The 21316-nt window shown below is 58.4% G+C and overlaps 7 protein-coding genes across 7 annotated transcripts; 3 read left to right on the top strand and 4 right to left on the bottom strand.

Annotated features, from left to right (window-relative positions):
- Positions 1–2828: 2828 nt before the first annotated feature.
- Positions 2829–4150, bottom strand: C7974DRAFT_323392 (MOSC domain-containing protein; the record flags this gene model as incomplete). The annotated part of the gene is made up of 2 exons (XM_046138894.1): positions 2829–3200; positions 3284–4150. 2 exons carry the CDS (start codon positions 4148–4150, stop codon positions 2829–2831), a joined length of 1239 nt encoding a protein of 412 aa, XP_045991186.1.
- A 330-nt stretch (positions 4151–4480) lies between these two features.
- Positions 4481–5882, top strand: C7974DRAFT_446092 (P-loop containing nucleoside triphosphate hydrolase protein; the record flags this gene model as incomplete). Its single annotated transcript, XM_046145577.1, has 4 exons — positions 4481–4508; positions 4563–4814; positions 4858–5504; positions 5551–5882. The coding sequence occupies 4 exons, from the start codon at positions 4481–4483 to the stop codon at positions 5782–5784; spliced, it is 1161 nt and encodes a 386-aa protein (XP_045991185.1). The 3' UTR covers positions 5785–5882.
- An 893-nt stretch (positions 5883–6775) lies between these two features.
- Positions 6776–7771, top strand: C7974DRAFT_407139 (uncharacterized protein). Its single transcript, XM_046143204.1, has one exon. The coding sequence runs from the start codon at positions 7043–7045 to the stop codon at positions 7727–7729; it is 687 nt and encodes a 228-aa protein (XP_045991184.1). The 5' UTR covers positions 6776–7042; the 3' UTR covers positions 7730–7771.
- Positions 7772–12981: 5210 nt separating this feature from the next.
- C7974DRAFT_92066 (uncharacterized protein) lies at positions 12982–14812 on the bottom strand. The gene is made up of 2 exons (XM_046147516.1): positions 14365–14812; positions 12982–14315 (listed from the first exon to the last, which is right to left on the bottom strand). Exons 1-2 carry the CDS (start codon positions 14694–14696, stop codon positions 13367–13369), a joined length of 1281 nt encoding a protein of 426 aa, XP_045991183.1. The 5' UTR covers positions 14697–14812; the 3' UTR covers positions 12982–13366.
- A 948-nt stretch (positions 14813–15760) lies between these two features.
- Positions 15761–17520, top strand: C7974DRAFT_381581 (uncharacterized protein; the record flags this gene model as incomplete). The annotated part of the gene is made up of 4 exons (XM_046140589.1): positions 15761–16057; positions 16132–16548; positions 16688–16908; positions 17010–17520. The coding sequence occupies 4 exons, from the start codon at positions 15761–15763 to the stop codon at positions 17518–17520; spliced, it is 1446 nt and encodes a 481-aa protein (XP_045991182.1).
- Positions 17521–18721: 1201 nt separating this feature from the next.
- On the bottom strand, positions 18722–19144 carry C7974DRAFT_419049 (uncharacterized protein; the record flags this gene model as incomplete). The annotated part of the gene is made up of 3 exons (XM_046144195.1): positions 18722–18753; positions 18810–18942; positions 18995–19144. 3 exons carry the CDS (start codon positions 19142–19144, stop codon positions 18722–18724), a joined length of 315 nt encoding a protein of 104 aa, XP_045991181.1.
- Positions 19145–19936: 792 nt separating this feature from the next.
- Positions 19937–21297, bottom strand: C7974DRAFT_91994 (uncharacterized protein). The gene is made up of 2 exons (XM_046147515.1): positions 20978–21297; positions 19937–20926 (listed from the first exon to the last, which is right to left on the bottom strand). The coding sequence occupies exons 1-2, from the start codon at positions 21072–21074 to the stop codon at positions 20262–20264; spliced, it is 762 nt and encodes a 253-aa protein (XP_045991180.1). The 5' UTR covers positions 21075–21297; the 3' UTR covers positions 19937–20261.
- Between the last annotated feature and the right edge of the window lie 19 nt (positions 21298–21316).

Genomic DNA, 21316 nt, shown 5'->3' with positions numbered 1-21316 from the left:
TAAGAGATTAAGTTACCTAACGTCTGTCCGCGCCCGGGAAACATTCTGATCAACGACCGGAAGGTATTCGCTCGAAACTTCCGAACTCTTTGCCAATGTCCACCAAGGAAGCAGCACTGTTTGCATGTCCGCCCTGCGCCCTCATGGTCCGAAATCAATTAACCTGGCCACACACTTAGAGCCTAGCATCCCGGCCTTGCCCTTGTTGAAAATAAGAGACCAACATCTCATGTCCGTCCGCACCCTGGAAACACCCCAATTAATAGGAGAGTATGCACTTAAAACTTCACAGCAATGGGCAATGTACAATCAAGAAAGTAGCGGAATCTCATGTCCGTCTGCGCCCTTGTAATCTTAAACCAAGTACTTTGCTCGCACACTTAAAGCCTAACATTTCGACCTTACCTCTGTTGAAAAAAGAGATTGTCAAGCTCAAATGTCCGTCCGCGCCCTAGACAAAGCTCAATGATTGGATAGGCGCTCAAAGCCTTATGAGATATGGCCATGTCCAGTCCAGGAGTAGGACTTCGCATATCTGCCTATATCCTCAATCCTAAACCAACTACCCTGACCACACGCTCAAAGCCCAGCATTCTGACCTCGCCTCTGTTAAAAAAAGAAAGTTGCTGACCTGAAATGTCCGTCCGCGCCCTGGAAACTGCCAACTATCCGTGCGTTCAAAACTTCCTTGAGGAAGGACACGTCCACAAAGGAAGCAGCAAAATTTGCATGTCCGTCTGCGCCCTCGCAATCCCAAACCAACTACTCTGCCTACACACTTAAAGCTCAGCAATCACCTTGACACTGTTAAAAAATGGAACACTATCGTCGTATGTCTGCCCGCGCCCTAAAAACAGACTGAATATCTGCCCATGCGCTTAAAGCTTCACTAAACACGGCGATGTCTAATCAGAATAGCAGACCTTTCATGTCTGCCTGCGCCCTCAATCCTCAACCGACTACCCGGTCATGCCCTCAAACCCTACATGCCATCCTCCGTTTCAAAGAGGATATCAAATTTTTCATGTTCTTCTGTGTCCTCGCAATGCAAAACAGGACCTGTTATGCGCTTGAAACACCACAATGCAGCCATTACAGTGAACCAACAGTCTAGCCTTCCTTCCGATGTGTCCGTCCGCGGCATTGAAATGCTTCGATGAGTTGGCTTTGCACTTAAAAATCCGCTTGCGAAAGACACATGTCCCCTGCTCTGTCCTCCGCCCGGAAATCATGCAAAAGCTATGCGTCACTTCTGATGTGGCCACCGGCGGCATTGAAATGCTTTGATAAGTTGGATTTGCACTCAAAGAGATATAATGAGTAAAGCCATGTCCCCTGCTCTGCCCTCCGCCCGGAAATCATGCAAAAGCTAGGGGTCACTACTGATGTGGCCGTCCACAGCATTGAAATGCTTCGATGAGTTGGGTTTGCACTTAAAGGATCACACAAAATGGCGATGTCCCCCGTTCAGGCGTAGAAACAATCACGGTTTCTACAGCGCCTTGAAATTCTGCAAAAGCTAGAGGTTCAGTTAAATGTGTCCTTCTGCGGCATTGAAATGCTATGATGAGTTGGATTTGCACTCAAAGATTCTTCCCACCTGGCCATGTCCGATTTATGCACAGGCACAACCATGGCTTTTGCGGCGCCTTGAATCTATACAAAAGCTAGAGGTCCCTCGTCATGTGTCTGTCCACAGCCTCAAAAGACGTCGACAATGAGGACATGCGCTTAAAGAAACACTCAACACATCCATGTCCCCTCTCTGGGCACGAACACAAATATAATTCTTCCGCGCGTGTCTGTCCTGTGCCTTAAACTTCTGCAAAAGCTAGCTATCTCTTGAATATATCTGTCCGCGCCCTTAAAAGACTTTGATAGGCTTGACATGCGCTTGAAGCCTCACTCGTTAGGGCTATGTCCCCCGTCCAGGCAAGAAACAAACACAACCCCTCCCTATCTATCTATCCTGCGCCCAGAAATCCTGCAAAAGCCATCCATTCGTCCAAATGTGTCCGTCCACAGCCTCAAAAGACTACAATAGACCCGACATGCGCTTAAACACCTATAGAAACATGGCAATGTCCCCCGTCCAGGCACAGAAACAAACACAACCCTTCCCCATCTATCTGTCCTGCGCCCTGGAATCCACAAAAACCCGACATTGCACCAGAAACATCTGCCCGCGCGCTCAAAAACTTCCTCGCCTAGCCATTTACCCCCCCCCCCCCCCCCCCCCAAGGCACACAACCAAGCACACCTTCTGCGTCGCCGCCTGCGCCCTGCCATGCAAGAAAACCAGGCATTATCGTGGACATGTCTGCTCGGTCTCTGGTTTCTCCCTCTCGCTCTCTCTCACTCTGCGTAGGTGGTGAAACACAAAACCCGTTGAACATATGGCTGCTCTGTGGTTCTGCTGTGGGTTTGCGTTGTTTCTCTACTCCTGTGTTTCTCTACTTCTCTACTTCTACTTCTCTGCTTCTCTGCTTCTACCGTGCGTCTACTTCTGCTCCTTCTGTGCTTCTGCTTCTACTGCTTCTCTGCCTCTACAGCTTCTGCGTCTACAGCTTCTACTTCTCGCCCCCACACCCACCTCAGCGCGCGCACACCCCAGAGCGCGCGCGCTGCCCTTCCACAAACGCCCAGCCAGCGTTCCGCCGCGGAAAGACCCACAAGTGGCGTGCACACATGCTTTCAAAGGGCACATGTTACTCAAGCACAGCACCTCTTCACGCCGCGCCAGTCGTTGGCACAGCACTCGCGCCCTCAGTCACGCCGCAGTCCACATGCAGTAAATGCATTCATTTGGAGTACTCCACTCCCCCCCATCACGCAGCCACAAACGACCCCGTCCCTGTCGCCAACACCTCAATCTGATCTCCCACCTTAATCGGCCCCTCCCTTACAACCCCACCCAACACCCCAACACCCTGTTTCCCCTCCCCAACAACCCTAAACCCGCCCTCCCCATCCTCCTCGCACCGCTCCCGTGGACACGCAACCGCGACCTCGACCCCGCCGATCCTCGCCTTCGTCCAGGAATCCTCGGCGAACGCGGGCGGGCCAGTGACGTAGATGTTTGCGCGGAAGGAGAGCGCGTCGATGGTCGGGAACTTGAACATCTCCTCGATGGCCTGGGAGCGCGGGAGCGCGGCGGCGAGGGCGTGGGGGGTGGAGAGGGGGAGGAGGGTTAGTGGGTACTGGGTTATGTTAGCACGGCGTTCAACACGACGTTCGACACGGCGGTCAGGTATGGGGTAAACAGAGGGAGGGGGGGGCTTACAGAATCCACGCCCTTCTCGCCCTTAGGCCGACACACATCGCGCACCCCCGCGGTCGGGACGCGGAACAAGCTGATCGGGTTCGTGGTGCCCAGCGTGTACTTCAGCCGCGCCAGCATCTCGGCGTCAACCTCGGGTCCGAGATCCAGCGCACGCACGCCCGTGGCGCCGACCCGCAGCTCCTGCGTCCCGCACCCGGTGCTCTTGATGCGGTCCGCGGGCGGATCGAGCGGGACGCGGATCTCCAGCATCGGCTCCGGGCGCCCGCCGAGCTGAGCGGCCAGGATCTTGCCCCAGGCGCGCAGCCCCTGGAGCGAGAAATCCGTGTCCTGGGAGAACGGAAACCGGATGCTGAGGCACCCGCCGGCGCGCACCCACGGGCTGTCTGGGGCGTAGCCGCGCGCGGAGGGATCGGGGATCCAGAGGGCGGTCTCGAGGGTGGCCATGCGCGGGAACTTGGCGGCGGTGAGGGGCTGCCATTCCGAGGTGACTTTGCCCGTGGGCGAGGGCAGGCTGGTGACGCGGTGGGCGAGGGCGAAGTGGCGGTCGTATTTCAGGCCGGAGGGCAGGACTTCAGTGTTGTCGAGCTCGATGGGGCGCGCGGACTTGAGGGGGTAGACGAACAGGGCTTTCACGGTCCAGGGCTTCTCTTTCGTGGGGTCGCCGCCCTTGGCGTATTTCTTCGAGTACTGGTCTTCGAAGTTGCCGCGGCCGGGGACGCCAAGCCTCGTGCATCCTGGCGGGGGCGGGGGCGCGCGGTCGCGCTGGAACAGGGCGAAGAAGAGGACGAGCAGGGCGGGCGACAGGGTGACGAAGATGGTGGTGTAGACGGTGCGCGGGGTCATCTCGAGGCCGACCTTGTTGATCATCCACTCCAGGACGTTGTTCGTGATGGTCGGGATCTCGCCCGACGGGCGGATGGGGGTGTTGTCCCACGGCATGTTGTGCAGAGAGGAGCGTGGTGTTCACGCAGGTCTCGCAGCGACGGCCTTGTCTTGTACCCGGCCCCTATCGCGATTGCGATGTGGCTTCAGGATTCTGGGGCGAGGCGGTGCTGGTGTTGACTTGGCGCTTGAAAGCGGAAGGAGACAAGGATTCGGGCGAGTCAGCCGTTTGCCCGTGACAGCGCGCGGCAGACGCAACAGCGCAACGCGTCGACATGCGGCACCCCTGGTCTCGAGACTGCTGCGGACTCGACCATGGCCGACGACGCGCCTCCGTCTTCACGTATGGTCTCACGCATGGTCCCACGCATGCCCGCCCGGCGCTGACGAGCCACAGACAGACTGCCGACCGTGTCGGCCTCGCAGGCGCTCCAGGGCCTCCACGCGCGCGCCCGCGCTGTGCCGACGGGCCTCATGCAGCTCGACCAGCTGCTCGCGCCGCCCAGCCTGCCCGGCCAGCCCGTCGCGGGCGGATGGGCGCGCGGCAAGGTGGCGGAGGTGTACGGGCCGCCGGGCGTGGGCAAGACGGCGCTGCTGCTGCAGGCGGCCGCGCGCGCCCTGGGCGACGGCCAGCACGTCTACTGGATTGGTGCGTCGTGTCTCTCGCCTCAGTGTGTCTCTAACAGCCTCAGATGGAGCGGGAGCCCCGCTGGTCGCCCCGCGCCTCGACGACATGCTCAATTCCCCGACCGACACCATGCTCGACTCCCCAACACTTGACTCCCCGACCGCGACACCCGCCTCCACGGCCGACCAGCGCCGCCGCTTCCACTGCCTCGCCGCGCCGACGCTCGCCCACGTCCTGGCCCTGTTCGTACACCCCCCGCCGTCGTTCCCGCGCCCCGGCACGAGCCTCGTCGTCGTCGACTCGCTGTCCACGCTCGTCGACAACGCATACCCGCGCACCGACGACCGCGCGCGCAAGACGGACCAGTCCAAGTGGGCCGCCGCGCGCCGCTACGCCGTCGTCACCGATCTGATCGCCGCTCTCAGCCGGACCGCGGCGCAGCACGACATCGCCGTGGTCGTCACGTGTCAGACCATCACGCGCATCCGCGGCCCGTCGCGCGCTCTGCTGGTGCCCGCCATGGCCGGCGTCGAGTGGGAGAACGGCGTGTCCGCACGCGTGCTGCTGTTCCGCGACTGGGTGCCTGCGCGCGATGCCCCTGAGGCTGCCCGCCTGCAGAAGACGCGCTTTGCCGGCCTGGTCAAGCGCCGCGGCGTGGCCCTGGCCGACGAGGGCGGCGTGGGCTGCGTCGTGCCGTTTGCCATCGAGAGGGTGAGTCCGAGACAGTGGCTGTATGACGACAGGCTAACGCACTCAGCACGGCCTCTGCGACATCAACCTCACCACCGACGACACCGCCACGACCATGGTGCTGCCTATCCAGCCGCGGCCCCCGAAGCGGTCCTTTGACGACGTCGACGAGAACGAGGAGCCCAACTCGGACGACGTCTACGGCTGGATCGAGGACGACGCCGTCGCCGCCGAGGGCCTCATCAATGACGTCCCATCAGAAGGACGTGGCCCCAAGGCACTGCGGACTTCATCCGACTGAGCCTCGTGTTCTGCCTGCGACTGCAAGTACCTCTCACCATGCGCCCAGCCTTGGCACCCACACGGCTGATACACATCGGACAATCGTACATGCCCACCGATCACGCTCCCGGCGCCCGCGACGGCTTCGCCCCGTGGGGTGCCCCAATCCCAGCCTGATCGCCAGTCACGCGCCCTTCACCGCCAGTCGCCTCACATGCGCCCACGCCCCGTCAGCAACCGCCTCGTCAGCAACATCGCCTCGCAAGCCAATCTGTGTATGCGCGACGCAGCCCGGCCCGGCTTCGACGCGCCCTCGCGCTTTGGAAACGGAGCACAGCACCACCCCCTGCCTTGCCCCCTCGGCCCCGGGGCCCGCAGCCCGCGACCCGAGCCCCCGGGTCCGCCTGCCTCGTGTGGATAAACGGGTGAATATGCATGCGCGGCCGATCATACGCGGCGTGCTATAGGGGAGCGGGGTACCTAATCTGCGGGGGCGGAGGATCGCCAGTCGCAGTCACGCAGTCACGCAGTCACGTAGCCCGTCTCGCACGCCAGTCCCATGCACCTCTCCGCTCCGCACCCAAAGCATCGCGCGCAGCCCGTCGCCCACTGCACACAATCTCCCCCGTCTGTCTCCCCGCCATCCCCCCCGCGACCCAATCCGGCACTCCGGCTCTCCGGCCCCCCCGCCTATCACGCCTCCAACCAGCCACTCTGCCCCCGCGCAGCGCACCTTCCTCTTCGCGAGCGCACTGACACACACCGCTCCCCTGCGGGCGGTGCGGCCTGCATCAGTGTCGACGATGCCTGTCGACAGTGCGGCCGGGTGCGTGCGGTCAGGTGCGTGCGCCCTCCAGCGCCTGGCGGAGGTGCGCGAGATGGCTGCTGTTGAGATGCATGGCTTATCGATACTCGTGTGCTGGGGTGCGAGGTGCGGCGGGCGCGCAGGTACGGGCGTGCCGGGCGCTGCACGTGTGGTTGCGTGGTGTGGGCGTGGTGTGGGCGGGTTGGCGAGGGGGTGTGGGCTGGGGTGTGCAGTGCAGTGTGCTGTGCAGTGTGCAGTGTGCAGTGTGTAGTATACACTTCCAAGAGGCCTGTGGCGCCGTGTATGCACAGTCCTGTACCCTTCAGTAGTTCGAAGTGCGGTGGAGCACAGGTGGTGGAGGCGTTTCAGCAGAGGAACCCAGATTTTCCTCCACTGCGGTGGGTGCAGGAAGTGCGGTGGTGGGTGGGCAAAAGGACCGTGGTGGTGTAGGCATGTACCTCGTGTATCTGTCATGTACCCTCATGTACCTTCATGTACTATTCTGCACATGCTATATTGCCCTGCACTAGGTTCTGATGTACCTGTCCTCTGCTGCCTGTCCTATACCACGCTGTGCTACTACGCTACCCAGACTGTACGTACCACACCCTCCCGCGCGGCCATGTATCGCACTCTCCGGCCTCACGCGATGCTCAGTCCGCCTCCTCACCTCCCTTCTCTGCCTTCTCGGCTGTTTCTCCCTTCTCCATTGCTTCTTCCTTCTCTGCTGCTTCTCCACACCCCTTCGCGCTCTCGCTCTCGCTCACTCCGAGCGGGGAGTAGTAGTGTAGGGAGTCGCAGGCCGCCTCTCACTTCATCATGCTGTCTACTTCACTCTGCCATGTCTTCCAGTCTTCCAGCCTTCGTTTGCTGTCTGCATCGTGCGCTGTGCTGTGCTGCACTATCCTGCGTCGAGCTCGACTACCGCGTGCTGTACTACGGTCTACCCTGCTCTACCCTGCTCTGCCATGCTCTACTATGTCAAACTATGTCAAACTATGTCAAACTATGTCAAACTAGGCTCTGCCACGCGACTCTGCCACGCGACGCGACGTCACGCTCTTTCTCCTTCCGTCTGCGTCTCCGTCTCTGTTTCCGTCTCCGGCTCCGGCTCCGTCTGCTGGGGGACTTGGTCGTGGCTTCTGCCGCAACCTCTTGAGCCCCGTCCACCTCAAATCCCATCCCGACCGCTGCTTCAACGAAATTATTAGAAAAAAACAAAAATGAAAGATAAACTCAGCCAAATGTTTTCAGGCGAACGTCCCGTCGCTCGCCTTTCTGTCTACTGCATACTCTGAGGGTCTTGGGTGCTGATTGTCGCTTTGAGACTCGGTCTGACCCTTCACTTGGTCTGACCCTTCACTCGGACATTCGCTCTGGCCCTTTCCCTCTCCAGCCCCGTTTCTTGCACTCCGCTTAACCCCTCTGTTACTGCCGTGAATAGTACGAGATTCCATATAGCTTTCACCGTGCAGACAGTGCTATTCGTATCTAGCCCTGCAGGTCAAGCTCGCCATACTAGACTCTCCGCTCGAGCCCTAAAGTCACTACACTATGGCCTCTCTAACACCAGAATTTTACAGCGTGGACTTAGACGCTAGAGTCTACGCGGTACGATGTACAAGGTTCAAAGTATAATGTGCAGAGTTTAATGTACGATACTCAAACTCCAAAACACGGAACGCAAACTTCAATGTACGAAACGCAAACTTCAAAGCACGATACGCAGAAGTCAAATGTACGATACAACATGCAGGTTTCAAAGCACGACATACAAAGATTTAAGTGCGATACGCAAACTCCAATGTACAATGTGCAGAGTTCAAAGCACGATACGCAAAGTCTACAGTACGATATATACCTACAATTCAAAGTACGCCATACAAAGCCCCCAGTCCACCCTCCACACTCCACACTCCACTCTCCGCGCCCCCCAACCCTCCACCCCCCCGTACAACACAGCGGTTCCGCGTCCAACGCGCGCATCCGGTGATACCGCGATCCGCTGCTCCGGCTCACGGCCGTTCTACCACCGAGACTCAAGCGCGGACTATGTGCTCGGGGGGCGTGGTCTCGCCTTTGCCTGTGTTGCAGGGTGAGATGGGGTTGAGCGTTGGGGAGTGTGTAGGGTGGTGCGTTGTGTTGGGGTGGTGCCTTGGGTGGTGCCTTTGGTGTGCAACAGTGATCGATAGTTGCTGAGACGGGGGAGATGGAATAGGCACAGATATTCAATTCTAGGTGCTGGGTTGTAAATAATAGATATCGGACACTGGATACTAGATATCGAATTTCGGTCACAGCTTTTTTTTTTTCAGTTTGGCTTGTATCTCCATTCCCGAATATTTACGCACGTACTTACATCTACATTTAATCCACACTCACGTCCACGTTCACGTTCGTACATATACATCAAAACCATCCATAACCCATCAAATCCACCACAGTCTAGACCGCAGTCCCACCGCAGTCCTAACCCCAGTGTCAATCCAATCCCCCCCACACCACACTCCCATACCGCCTATGCACACCAACACACCACACCACCCACACGCCACACCCACCCCCCAATCCCGCCGTCTATGACTCACCTCACCTCACCCAGCCCCGCCCTACCTACCTCACATTTCGCCCTACCCAGCCCTGCCAACCAACACCCCCACCCCGCCGCCGCTGACTTCACTCAACGCACTCGCCCACCAGCCCTACACCGACGGACTGATGTCAGCGCCTCGACTCCCCACCCCGCCAGGCTTTTCCGCTGTTTTCCACAACCCTGCGGGCGGGGCCTTTGCGGTGGTATCGTGGACAAACAGGGAGGGAGGGGATTGGATGGGGTTTCTCAAGGCGTGGTCATGACGGGCAGGCTGGGGGGTTTGGCTGGGTAGGGTTGGCCGGACGATCAGGGTAGTCTGGATAGTCAGGATAGTCAGGATAGCCAGGCAGGCAGGATAGCCAGGCAGGCAGGATAGCCAGGCAAAGCTGCCAGGTAGCAGACGTCAGGTATCAGGCTGGTTGGCCAGCAAGTGTCAGGTATCAGGTATCAGACTGGTTGGCCAGCATCCCGCCTGGCCACGCTGCGTGCGGGACCGCTCTGGGGCACGCGTGATCTCCAAACCGTACCCCACACATCACGTCACCGGGGCGTCGCCGCGGATGCGGACGGGGCCGTGCGCCGCTGTAGGTGCTGTGCTGTGCTATACGGTGCTGTCCTGCTTCCACGGTGATCGCGATCGCGGTGCGTGTTGGAGTGCGAGGATGTCGTGTCAGAGGGGCAGATCGAGGCTTACGCGTCGGGTGCCTTGGGGGCGTGCGTGTAGGGCGATACCAGGGGCGTCCGCGAGGTCGTGAGCTGTGCCGGCTGTCAACCTCAAACGCACACGACGGGGTGAGTACGAGAGTACGACGACTCGACACAGCTCGCCTCGGTGGCCGAGCCGCAGTCTCAACCTCCGTCTTGCGAGAGCGAGAGAGGCCCGGGCCATGTCTCGTCTGCCACGCACGTGCTCGTTGCTCGCAGGTGTTTGTGCCGGGCCACGACCCTGAGTTCTCCCGAGCTCCACCGCGCGCTCAGGCTGCGCCACGGGAACCCCTTCGCAGCGCGGGCGTGTCTGGTCGCGGGGCGCGCAGGGCGGCTCTCAATCAGGCATGTCGAAGGCCCAGCGCGGCGTCAGCGTTGCACCGAGCTGAAACATTGTCAATAGACGGGCAGCCGACCAGGACCGCTCGCTGTGTATTTTCCCGCACAAGCTCGGGCGACAGTGACCTCGGGCGAAGTATCGAATCCCGGGGTTACTGCGGGATGCAGGCTCCGGCGTGTTTTCGTGCATCAGGGTCTGCGGCGGTGCGCGGTCAGGGGCTGCTGTGACTGGGTATTTACCGGTCCGTTCAACCGCGGGTGTCTGGCTAAACGGGCTAGGCGGCGGAAAAGGTCTGGGGTAGCCAAGGGAGGATAGGTCGCGGTTTTGGGATGGCGTGGGGGCTGGAGGATTCACATGCTGGCATGTGAAAGGACAGGTGGGTGACGCAGGTACATCTCAACGGAACAGCTTCTGATGATGACTTTGCAGCTCGAAAAGCAGACTCGACGCGGTGCGCTGACCAACATTGTATCATGGGATTGGGTTCGCTGGGCTGCATATGCTTTGTCCAAGATGATGTCGACCATCTGGATGAGGGGCCGTATGCTGTACGGATAACCTTTTGAAATTTCATTGGCAGTGCTCTGTCGCAGAAAGTTTACAACCTCAGTGTCTGCATAGCATGTGAAAGCATGTGCTCATGCTGTCATCGCTCTGGAAATCTGCAGTCCATGCCGGCGGAAGGGCTCACTCCGGCTCTGACGACACCTTTGCACTAGATACAGAGCAGTGTCTGTGAATGAAGACGTGGTCACAAAGAACGAGATCTGGCACGAACCCACGGCCAGTGCTGTGTAGGCAAGCTTTTAGCCATCATGCAGGGGCAACACCATTTGCGGCTGCCATAGTAGATCTGCAAAATAAATTGGTGATGGGCAGGCTAGATATTGAGTGTCAGCTGAGATACCAGCCGCCTGGTACACGACGTTGGATTTAGACGACGCCGCCGTACGACCCGCCGGGCTGCAAGGCGGGGTTGAAGTCTCGATGTGCTTTGAGATAGCTGGTCGAACAAAGCCGCATGTTGTCGCTAGACATATCCAGTCGGTCCGCCGAAGCGGCGTCCGAGCGGAGGCGGTTGGAGTGTGCGGGTGAAGTCCATGACAGATTGCACTGTAGCATCCACGGGAAAATCTCCATCGTGTAAAGACGTTGCAGAGGAACCGCGGCCCTGGTCAAGCGCAAGCGATCGGTAAAATGCCGACTGAGACCGCCGACACATCGTGAGCCTCATGTGACGGACAAACTCACAGTGCGGATCCTTAGCCGGATTCAGAAGTCGTCGCGCCGCCATGTCTCTCCATCTCCACAATCCGCCCCTCTCAATGGTGCAATTTCGCCGGAGTATCTTTCGTCCCTCAACCCGGGCGCGACGCCTCAGTGGATCGCACGCTTTGGCCAGCCTTATCCGCTCGCATTTCCGAGCAAAGTCGGCAAGTGTGGAGACCCCACAGTCGGAGGAGGATTCGCACTGTACGAAAGCGGATGCGTCTAGAAGCTCGCTAGATGGGCGAGTCAGCAAGGGGCTCCCACTATTGATACCTGGTAAATTCGTTATGGAGAGGTTATCTCTAGCATTGAGACGGCCGAGAAGTAGCCTGAATGGTGGAGCTGCTTATCTTTCGCTGACTCTGGTCTCATGCCTTCAAAAGAAAGTCTGCAAGGAAATGAGGCCCCACGAGCGCAAACTATTGGATGGCGTGCTTTGTCTTGTAGATTGGCGTTCTGTGGAGATGGAGGTCAGTTTGGAAGAGCGTATCGCAGGCTGGAGCCAGCGATCGGCGGGCATGTGAAGCCAACCTCAGCCGCTCACTCGCGATAGGGAGATGGAATGTTTTTCGGGTCTGACGTTTGGCTCTGCAAAGGGCAACGTTCGCAGCTGCCGGGCCGACAACCTTCGAGGCGATAAAAGGCGGAGTAACCTCCCGTTCTACCTGCCGATTCACCATCTAAGTTCTGGCGCGGCCTTCGATTCGTTGTACCACGACAGATAGGAATGTGGGGAACGCCAGCGCTTCTGCGCTCCAGTCTGGGGTACAGCTGCGAAATCTCTGGGCGCCCGTCAGATGAAGGGATGTCGATGACCACGGCTGATCCAGATCTGGATGGAGATAGCCCGAGACGGTTGCGATGACTGTCAAGGCATTGCTAGCCGCCTCAAAGCCCGACGCATGCCGAGTGAGAGCCATGGGTGGTTTGCCAAACGCCCGAAATAGCGAAACAAAAAGGAATGATAAGGCCAGTGATAGGGACAGCAGGGGCCCGATCATCGTGAAAAATGTGCTCAGAATGGAGACCTGCCGGTTTCGGCAATAGCAGCCCCCAAACTTGGCTGGCAAAGGGTTCTTGCGCCAACTGCGCTAGCAGGTCAAACATTTGTACGAATGTCCGCGCAATGCGGAGACCACGATTGTGGAGCCGAGGGCTTATCGCCCACGGAATGCGGACAGGACAGAAACAGTGTGTGTGTGGTCGCACAGTGGCCGACTGAAACATTGTGGGCGTCGTGGATGACCTTCACCGCATCTTCTTTGGGCTGAGACAGCCCGTGGGGAATTGGGCGCGTAACCACGGGACAGATGTGTCAAGTGTCGTGATGTGTGATGCTCTCCTGATGCGTGTTGTAGCTTTTTCTCTGGTAGTGCGGGGAAAAAAGAAATTTAGTGTGCTACTCACATGTTGGTGTGGGGAGGGGACGCGCTCCCAGCGGCTCGGATTGAATGTTCTGCACAAACCCTAACTAGTTGCTCTTGTTTCTCGTTGCATCACTTGGAACTGGAATCACGTCACGAGCAAACCATAATCGTCTCGTAACAAGAAGTAAGAGTGGAATGCTTGATTTTCAATTATGCGCTAGCTATCTAGCCAGAGCCTGCCAATAAGCAGGCGTACCCATGCGCTCGGCTGCAGGCCAAAAGCAAACTTGTGGGAGAAGAAGAAGACAAGACTGGATTCGCTAGGATTCCTGGGGTATTGAATTCGACAAAGGAAAATCTGCAAGTCTATGTTACTGGGGAGTCGAGTTCAAAATTGAAGTCGTAATTTCCACGGGTGTGCCCTCATGATTCCATCTATGATTCCGTAGAACGCTCGCTAATCCAAATGACAAATGTCATGTAATGCTACCATACGCCGATCCATGCAGTGGTAAGGAAATTTTAAGTGCGGTTTGCAAGGTCCTCGCCAGCTATCGAGGGTGTTGTTGAAGAGTTGCCGGAAGAGAAGCCACTTGACGGGCCGTTGAGAAGATCTTGCACAGCGACCTTGGGGACCTGGGGCACTGGCAGCTTGCGCTGCGCACCCTCAGGTTTCGAGATGATGTCGCCAATCCGCAGGCCAGAAGATGCACTGGGAATGTACGGCGCCTCGCGGTCGGTCTGGGGCTCCATGGGCGCAAGCGCGGGAACGTAGTTCTGGTTGAGGCTCAAGTGGCGCAGATGTGGCAGCTGGAGGTCGTGGAATCCGTGCGGCCGAAGACGGGGCGAGTGAGCCGGTGTTGCAAGGGGAGTGTGGTCGGGAGTGGGGCTGGCTGAGTCATGTGAAAATGTCGGCGAGGGAGGCGCCGTGGACATGGGCGAGCCCGGTCGCGACCTCTTCGTCATCCTGTGCGAATAAGGGTCGTCATCCTCGTGGGAGTGCGATCTCGACATTGGCTGAGATGAGTAGGCGTACTGAGAAAGGCCAGGAAGGCGGTGGTTGTTGTACGGGTGGTATCCGTGGCTGGTGGGGTGGTGACGACTTGAGTGGTGGTGGCCGTGGCGGTTCTCGAGCCTCGAAGCTGCGTCTGCAAGCAGGTCCATGTTTCTTGACAAGCCGTTGGGGCTGCTGTTGCTGCTGAGGCCTCCGTGGCGGTAAGCGGCCAAGTCGTTGCCGACGTTGGGCGAGTAGTTGGAGAAAGAGTGAGGCGGCGACACATTGGGCGAGCCAAGCGCAGAGCCGGGCGCGCTGCGAGAGATGGCCTTGGGTGGAGGCGGGGCCATCATGTGCGCCAGACTAGAGCCAGGCTCGATGAGGCCAGCTTGGACAGCGGCGACAGCAGCCTGGTGGGCAGCGGCATGCTGGCCCTTGCCCCTCCTTGAGTTGGGGTTGTTGTGTATCCTGGAGTGCCTGGAGGAGGTTAGGCGAAGAACAGCAGAGAAGAAGACAGAGTGCTTACCTGGTGAGCTCGTCTGAGCGCGAGAATCGTTTTGTGCAGCCAGGGAAGGTGCAGGCGTGCGGCTTCTCGCCGGTGTGAGTGCGGATGTGGCGGGTTTGGTGCTCAAGACGGTGGAAGGCCTTGTCACAGAGAGGGCACTTGTAGGGACGGGGCAGGTCCTGGCGAGGCTCGTCCTGGGCCTGCTGCTGCTGCAGGAGCGGCGCCATGAGGCTCACGGTAGCAGTAGCCATGGAGGCGGGCGGTAGGGTGGGTGCAGATGTGTTGGAGATGGTGGAGGACTGCTGCGGGGGAGATTCCGGGTTTAGTACGCTGGACAGATTGAAGGGTTGCATGTGATTAGCACCAGAGGCGGCGTGTGAAAGTTGGGGAAGGGGGGTATGGCTGGGGCGTCGGAAGGTATAAGAACAAAAGGTTGGCGGGATTGTGCGTGTGGGGGTCGGTGGCTGCTGAGCAGCGCTGAGGCAGGCCTGTGCTGACGAGGATCTGCCGGAATCGAAAGAAAGACACGGGGCGGACTGCTCCACTCGGCTTGGCTACCTCAAAGGTGCGCCGAGTCAAAGGCGTATCAGCTAGCGGCGCCCCCAGTCGCTGTGCGGAGCGCAGTAGTCTGGAGCAGGGACCTGCCGGACCTGGCGTGTGTCGGCGATGGCTGATGGCGTGTCGGAGCGATGGCGTGCGTCTGGCTGCGCCGCTGCCTGCGCTTTTCCGTCCACTCCTGGGCAGGGCCGGTGCTGGTGAAGCGAAGCGGGCACAGTGATCGCTGTGCCTGGATGGATGGGCGCTGCCTGTCAGCGGAGGGTGCCCGCTCGGTCTCCGCACTCACGATGGCTGCGGTGGAGTCACGGATTTGTTGGTGAGCCCGACAAAGGCACGCAAATTTGCAGCAGAGTCTGCTGCTGGCCAGCGGTGAAGCTCGGCGAGCGCACCACGCCCGGTCACGGCGCTGCAGTCGCGCAGTCGCGCTGCTGAGGCTCTGTGTGGAGACGGGCAGTGAAGCAGCAACAGGCCTCGAGCTGGCAGAACTGGCAGAGCTGGCAGCCAGCGCAGCAGCGGAGTGAGCGGGCGGCAGCCGTGCGTGTAACAGCAGCTGTGCAGTGCAGCGGTGATGTGACCAGCTCACACGGACAACAGTACCAAACCAGGGCCGCCGGAGGAAATGTGCAGGACACTGTCTGGAGAAGGGAGCCCCGCCCCAGAGATAAGAGCAGCCATCCACGAGACGTCACACCTGCCTGGAGTTGACGCTATTCTGGGACAGGGCCATCGCAGCGCCTGGCAGCTTCATGCGCTTCTAGCGGTGTCGTCGCCCTTGCGCCTGGCCTGTTGTTGTGCATCCTGTCGCCCCGGTAGGGTGTGAGACGAGAGCAACTGCCACGGTGCCACGGGCAGGCTGACTATGGCTGCGCCAGCACGCCGGACAGGCTCGAAGCAGGCTGCAAGAGAGGGACAACCGAGGACGACCAATATCTCCTGCACGATACAGCGCGGGACTCCTTGGGCCCTTCGAAGAGACCGCCCAAGATCACATGGTCGAAGAAAGTCACTTCACTCTCGCAGGGCATCATGTCTCTCAGCGACGGGTCCTGTCAGATGGCCCCTGGGCATTGCTGATGACCTCCAGCGCCTCTGGTGTGTTGCACTGCCGCTGAGTCTGTGGAGGCCTCCATATCCCGTGGGGCTGGTCTGGGGTATGGTGAGCGTCCACCCACGCAGAAGCACCCACGGATGCATTCTTGGAGCCAGCAGCATGCACTCAATCGCTGGCAGGGGAAATATCAGGAGACGGTCATTACACCACACCTGCTCGCCAGGAACGCATCCTACCCAGCTCCTCGGCCCGCGATGCATGTACATCTCCGCGTTGCACTGCGAACGAAGCACCAGTCGGTGGAAGCGCGCAGCACAAAGCACACAGCGCTCTCCCCGAGACAGCCAATCTTCACGCAGACGCGCAGATTGCAGCGTCTCCAGCGTCGCCGCAGCGCTCAGCAGCCAACAGGCGATGTCCGCATTCCCTCTATCTCACGCATATCGGCCCTTGCGGAGCCCCATTCGCTCAATCCGCACTCGATATCTGAGTGGGGCGACCCCTGTCGGCTTCCTTCGCCAGGCAGAGAGATCTCCAGGGCACGCCAGGTCTCCCCTGAGCTGTGTATGACGCCCATAGCGGTCCAGCGTCAACGCGTCAGACTTTTCTGTTTCACGCTCGAGTGCACGTCAACCCGGTGTGGCAGGATTCTCGGCGCGTTGAGAGCCAGTCGTGGGCGAGGGTCCGCTATTATTACATTTCTTCGATGCTAGAATTTCCTGACAACGCTCCTAGTCCGTCGATAGCCCGCCCCGCTTCGTCGCTAGCATGGCAGAAGTTTGGAGATTGTTCGGGGCAGCTGCCGCTGACAGTCGCAGCGAAAATTCTCGCCGCAAACGACATCTTCTGCCCTTTGCACGTGTTCGGAAATTCTCGGGCAACCCGGCCACCCCAGGTGGAGACGCCTGCTACGTTGGTGGCGTCACGGTGCTGCCCTCTTGCAGGCAAAGCTGCAGGTACCAAAGCCAAACTCTGCGCCTCTATCACAGCTGCTTATCGCGCGCAAAGTTTCTCGTTGCCGCAAACTAACTATCGCCTTAACTGCACACGGTTCCAGCTTCACGCTGGCACCACGAACACAATTTCCACATGCGACGCTGTGCTTACACGAGTGCCCATTGCGCAGCCCCCGGGAGACGCAATCCGTTGGCTCAGCGAGACCCCGCTGTGAGAAACTTCTGCAAGCTGTCCGCCCAACATATCTCCTGACACGACCGAACGTATCGTCATTACGACTCCGCAGCAATCACCGCGGTACTTTGTACTCTCAGATCGCTGTGCAACCATCTGCGACGCATCGTGCCGACGCTTCCCGTACATCCGAAGCATCCATGTTATGCGCTCAAAGAGATCCTTTTCAGCCTCATTCAGCCGGTGTCATCGGTCAAGCCTCTCTGGGGCCCCGCACCATACCCGTTAAACGTGTCCAAAGGCCCGACTTGGAGGCGAAAGAAGCAGCCTCGATGTTCGGCGACAGCGGTATGACATCAGGACCTGCGATTGCGCGCAACCTTTCGTCGTCGTTTCAATGCGCTCAACAACTACTTGATGTCATTCCACAAGATTGATTGCCACGTCACGAGGTGGCCTTTGCCGGACAAAATCGCCATAACAGAGAAACGCAGCCTCTAATGAAACATGCACGAAGGCTCGGTTCGTGCGAGCCATGAAACCAGGGCAAAGGTCGACCCCTTGGTGCAGCAAGATCGCCCAAAACAACAGTGACGCATCCGCCAACACAAATAACCTTCCACCAGCCAACAGCAAACCAATGACAAACTCCAACCCGAGTCCGCTCCTTCCTAGCTCCAGATGCATAACACAGCAAACTCCGTTCGGCCGAATTGCATCGCCTGCCCGTGCACAACACCAATCTCGGTTTACGATAGGACGTCGAGCCACCAGCAGTCGCACTTCAATATCTTGGCCACTGGAAGTAGTGCTCCCTTTGCTCCAGATTTACCCCACAGCCCCAGTCTGCCCGTGATCCGTGGCCGCAGTACGCGCAATGAACCTCACACCAGCCCCTTCAACAGTTTGAGCGAGGCTGATCGTCGCACCTGTTCGACCAGAGTCAGCCCCTTCTGGTTGGATGACAGTTGATCGCTACCCTCGTCTCGTGTCACTTGCGTGCATAGACGAGCCTCTCATGAGACCTGACGCGTATGCTTAGGAAACATAGGTACCACGAAGCGTGTCTGAGGCGCTGAGATGCTCAGTTCAACAGAAACATTGCGTAAGAGGAGATGAGATCTGATCCGCTGCACCTTCACCACGAGTCGTCAGCGCCGGCAAACACATCAGCCGATCGGCGCCACGGTGACTGTCGGCCTTTGAACTCTGGAAGCTTATCTGATCATACGTGATGATCTGCAACTCCCACAGTAGTTACCAGTCTAAGTTTGCGGAGACCCCAGTGTGACTGATCATTGCCACAGCCGTACTAGCGCAGACCACGGCTTCCGAGTTCACGCGAGCATTAGCAAGCCTCGTGTTGGTAGCCGAGGATTGAACTACAGCAATGGTCATTCAAACTGCGGCAACTGACGTGCTCGTCGACATCACACGCATGACATGCTTAAGCACAGATCCACGGTAGACATCCAGCCCAGCAGGATTGATGCGCAAGTACGCATGTTAATATGAGAGGGTTCATTAATGTGTCGGGGTATCTATGCATCGTCGAATAATATCGACCATTCCTCCAAAGAAGGAACCTCCGACCTAACAACTCCAAAGTCGGAGAGGTGGCTTGTCCGTGGTGCTCTATCAGCAGTCAACGGACAGGAAGTTCAACGCAGCTAAGAAGCACATGTTAGCATTCCCTCGAAAGATGAGACTACCGCAACAAACATACCTAGGTTGTCGCCCGCACTACATGCCTGCGCTGTGCAGTAGGTGACTGCATCGAAGAACGGACCACACAAGCAATCGTCGTCCGAGTTGGGATCACAGCCTGCCTTTTTAGCGGCCTCGTTCCAGCAGTCTTTCTATGGAAGGTCAGCACTTGCGACGAACAGATCAGGAAGGCAATTCTCATACTGGACATTGTCCAACACTTGAAACCTGACCTTGCAACCCATCATCTTTCGGCATGGGTGGCGGCTTAGGCTTGGGAGGGCCAGCAACAGGACTTGCGAGCGCAACCGCTGCAGAACCCACCAACAATATGATCTGGATTGTGATCTTCATCCTTCTTTTCCCTACTTGTATACCGGTAACGATCGTCGCGTTCCAAAGAACAGTGTATGTATATGTCCGTGCGTGGCTTTGCAATGTCGGTGAGTATCGCAACCGCAAACTGGACCGCACTTACCACAGGACCACGTACTTGTATATGCGTGGACGAGCAGTATCGTGGCGCAAATGTGTTGGTTTGAGGTGTGCTGCGCAATAGTGACAAGGTCGTATCGTTCATGCATTGCCCGTTTCGGATATCTGTCGCACGATGGGTTTCGAGATAGGTGAAACGGGGTGCAGGCACGTCCACAACGGGTTCGAGAGCGGAGCTCGGCATGCACGTCGTGCGATATAGTAATGGTTGAGTTCTTTAATAGGGCAGTATCGGAGGTTCGGGCTAGAGTCGTCAACAACTTGGCTGCAGGAAGAGTGCGAATGCAGAGCATCCACCCACTCAGTGCACTTATCACCCGTCTCATCGACGTGATTACCTGCCAGAATCGACTCTCGGCCGTCCGAATTGCGCTCTTCGACTTCTTGTGTGCCTTGGATGTGTGCCTTGGAAAGTCTTCCCAGCCGTTATCCGATGGACCCGTCTCAGCTCAAGCGGCAACGTCTCGCACCGCGCCAAATAAACTTCACCACCGCTCACTACACCTAAAAACGACCATCACCGTTGACTAGCTGCCTCACTAAAGAGATTAGAGCCGGCAAACGACACAGCTGAAGCACTCCGCCTGCTTGTACGGCTCATGGATCCAGGCACCGCAGCACCCGAAATGAGGCATCGACGCGCCTAAGGGCGCATCAAACAGAGCACCTGTCTGAGTGGTGAGCAGCCTCAATCTACATGACGCAGAGACTCGAGTAAACAGCCACAGAAGTTTCACGTGCTTCGAAAAACCTGCGCAGAACGATGTGAGACGCGGAGCGTGTCGAGCGCGTGGGCCGCTGTCAGGCTCAAAGAGTCGTGGAACGGGAGTTCGGTGACGGCCAGCCGCATGCTGTGCGTCAACGGGGTGCCCACCCACGGCGCGCGCGGGAGAGCACGGAAGCCGCCTGGCGTCCCTGGTCCCTCCCGAGCCCCCCCTCGCGCTCGTCGCTGCGCTCGATAAGCCCGCGCTCGCCCTCAGAAAAATAGCCAGCCCCATTTTTGCGCCCACCCGGCCTCCATGCTCCACGCCCGCGCGTCCCAGCTCTCGCCTCCCTTTCGGATCTTGAAGCTCGGCGCGACGAAGATGTCGTTCAGGAACTCGTCCATGTCCACCACGCTCTGTAGCTTGATCAGGCTATCTCTCAGTTTCGGGAACGGTAGTCGGTCGATCCACTGGAAGTGGACTGTGGTGAGCTGCGAGGCCGTAGGGCGCAGGGTGATGGGGGTTGATGGTGTGGATGGTGAGGACTTGGAGGCTATGATTGCGCTGCAGGGAATGGAAAGGATCTGGCCGTTGAGGAAGAGCGCGGTCCAGACGGTCATGGGTAAGGTGAGTTGCGTGGACAGCAGCGATGGAAGGACGTGCAGGTTGTTTGGCAGGAGATCTGGGTCCGCGAGGTGCGTGTCGGCGGAGCTTGAGGCTAGCTCTGGAAGACTGTCGAGGCTATCGAGCTCGACGAGCTGCCAGTCGGAATTTACGGCGTTGGGAGATGCCCACGCTTGCACGTCCTGCATGGCTAATTGCATTGCATTTTGGTCGTGGGAGGCGGGTAGCCCGTTGCTGTCTGATCTTTGACTGGTAGAGCCCAGTGATGGATGTGAGACCACATCACCATCTCTTGCCTCGCGCAGACGTCTCCCTAAGTGAGCAATTAGCACGCATTTGCAGCTCCGAATTCAACAGTCCTCACGCCGTGCTCTCTGTGCAAGTCGATCCTGAATCTGCTTGCGCTTCTTTGCGTCCTTCACATTATGCCAGTCATCTTCGGATATCATTCTTCGCACCATGACTACAGTTGTCTACACGTGTTGACTGGGTAGGTCGTCGGTCCACCGTTGTTGTGGACGTCGGGCCGTATAGTAGGAGAGGGCTGCTTACAAATGCACCAAAGCGGAGACCGGACAGGGTTTCGTGACGCGCATAGCATTCAGGAGATGCATGTTGTACAAGCCCGCTGTTCATGATGTTGGTCTGCTTGTTCGCTGCGTGCGTGCGCTCCAATGATGAGTTGGGGGGGGGGGGGGGGGGG

Source organism: Boeremia exigua (genome assembly GCF_020726555.1).
Source record: "Boeremia exigua strain MPI-SDFR-AT-0100 chromosome Unknown C7974scaffold_16, whole genome shotgun sequence".
Lineage (NCBI taxonomy): Eukaryota > Fungi > Ascomycota > Dothideomycetes > Pleosporales > Didymellaceae > Boeremia > Boeremia exigua.
Note: the sequence above shows the minus strand (reverse complement) of the source record. Positions and strands in the feature narration are given on the sequence as shown.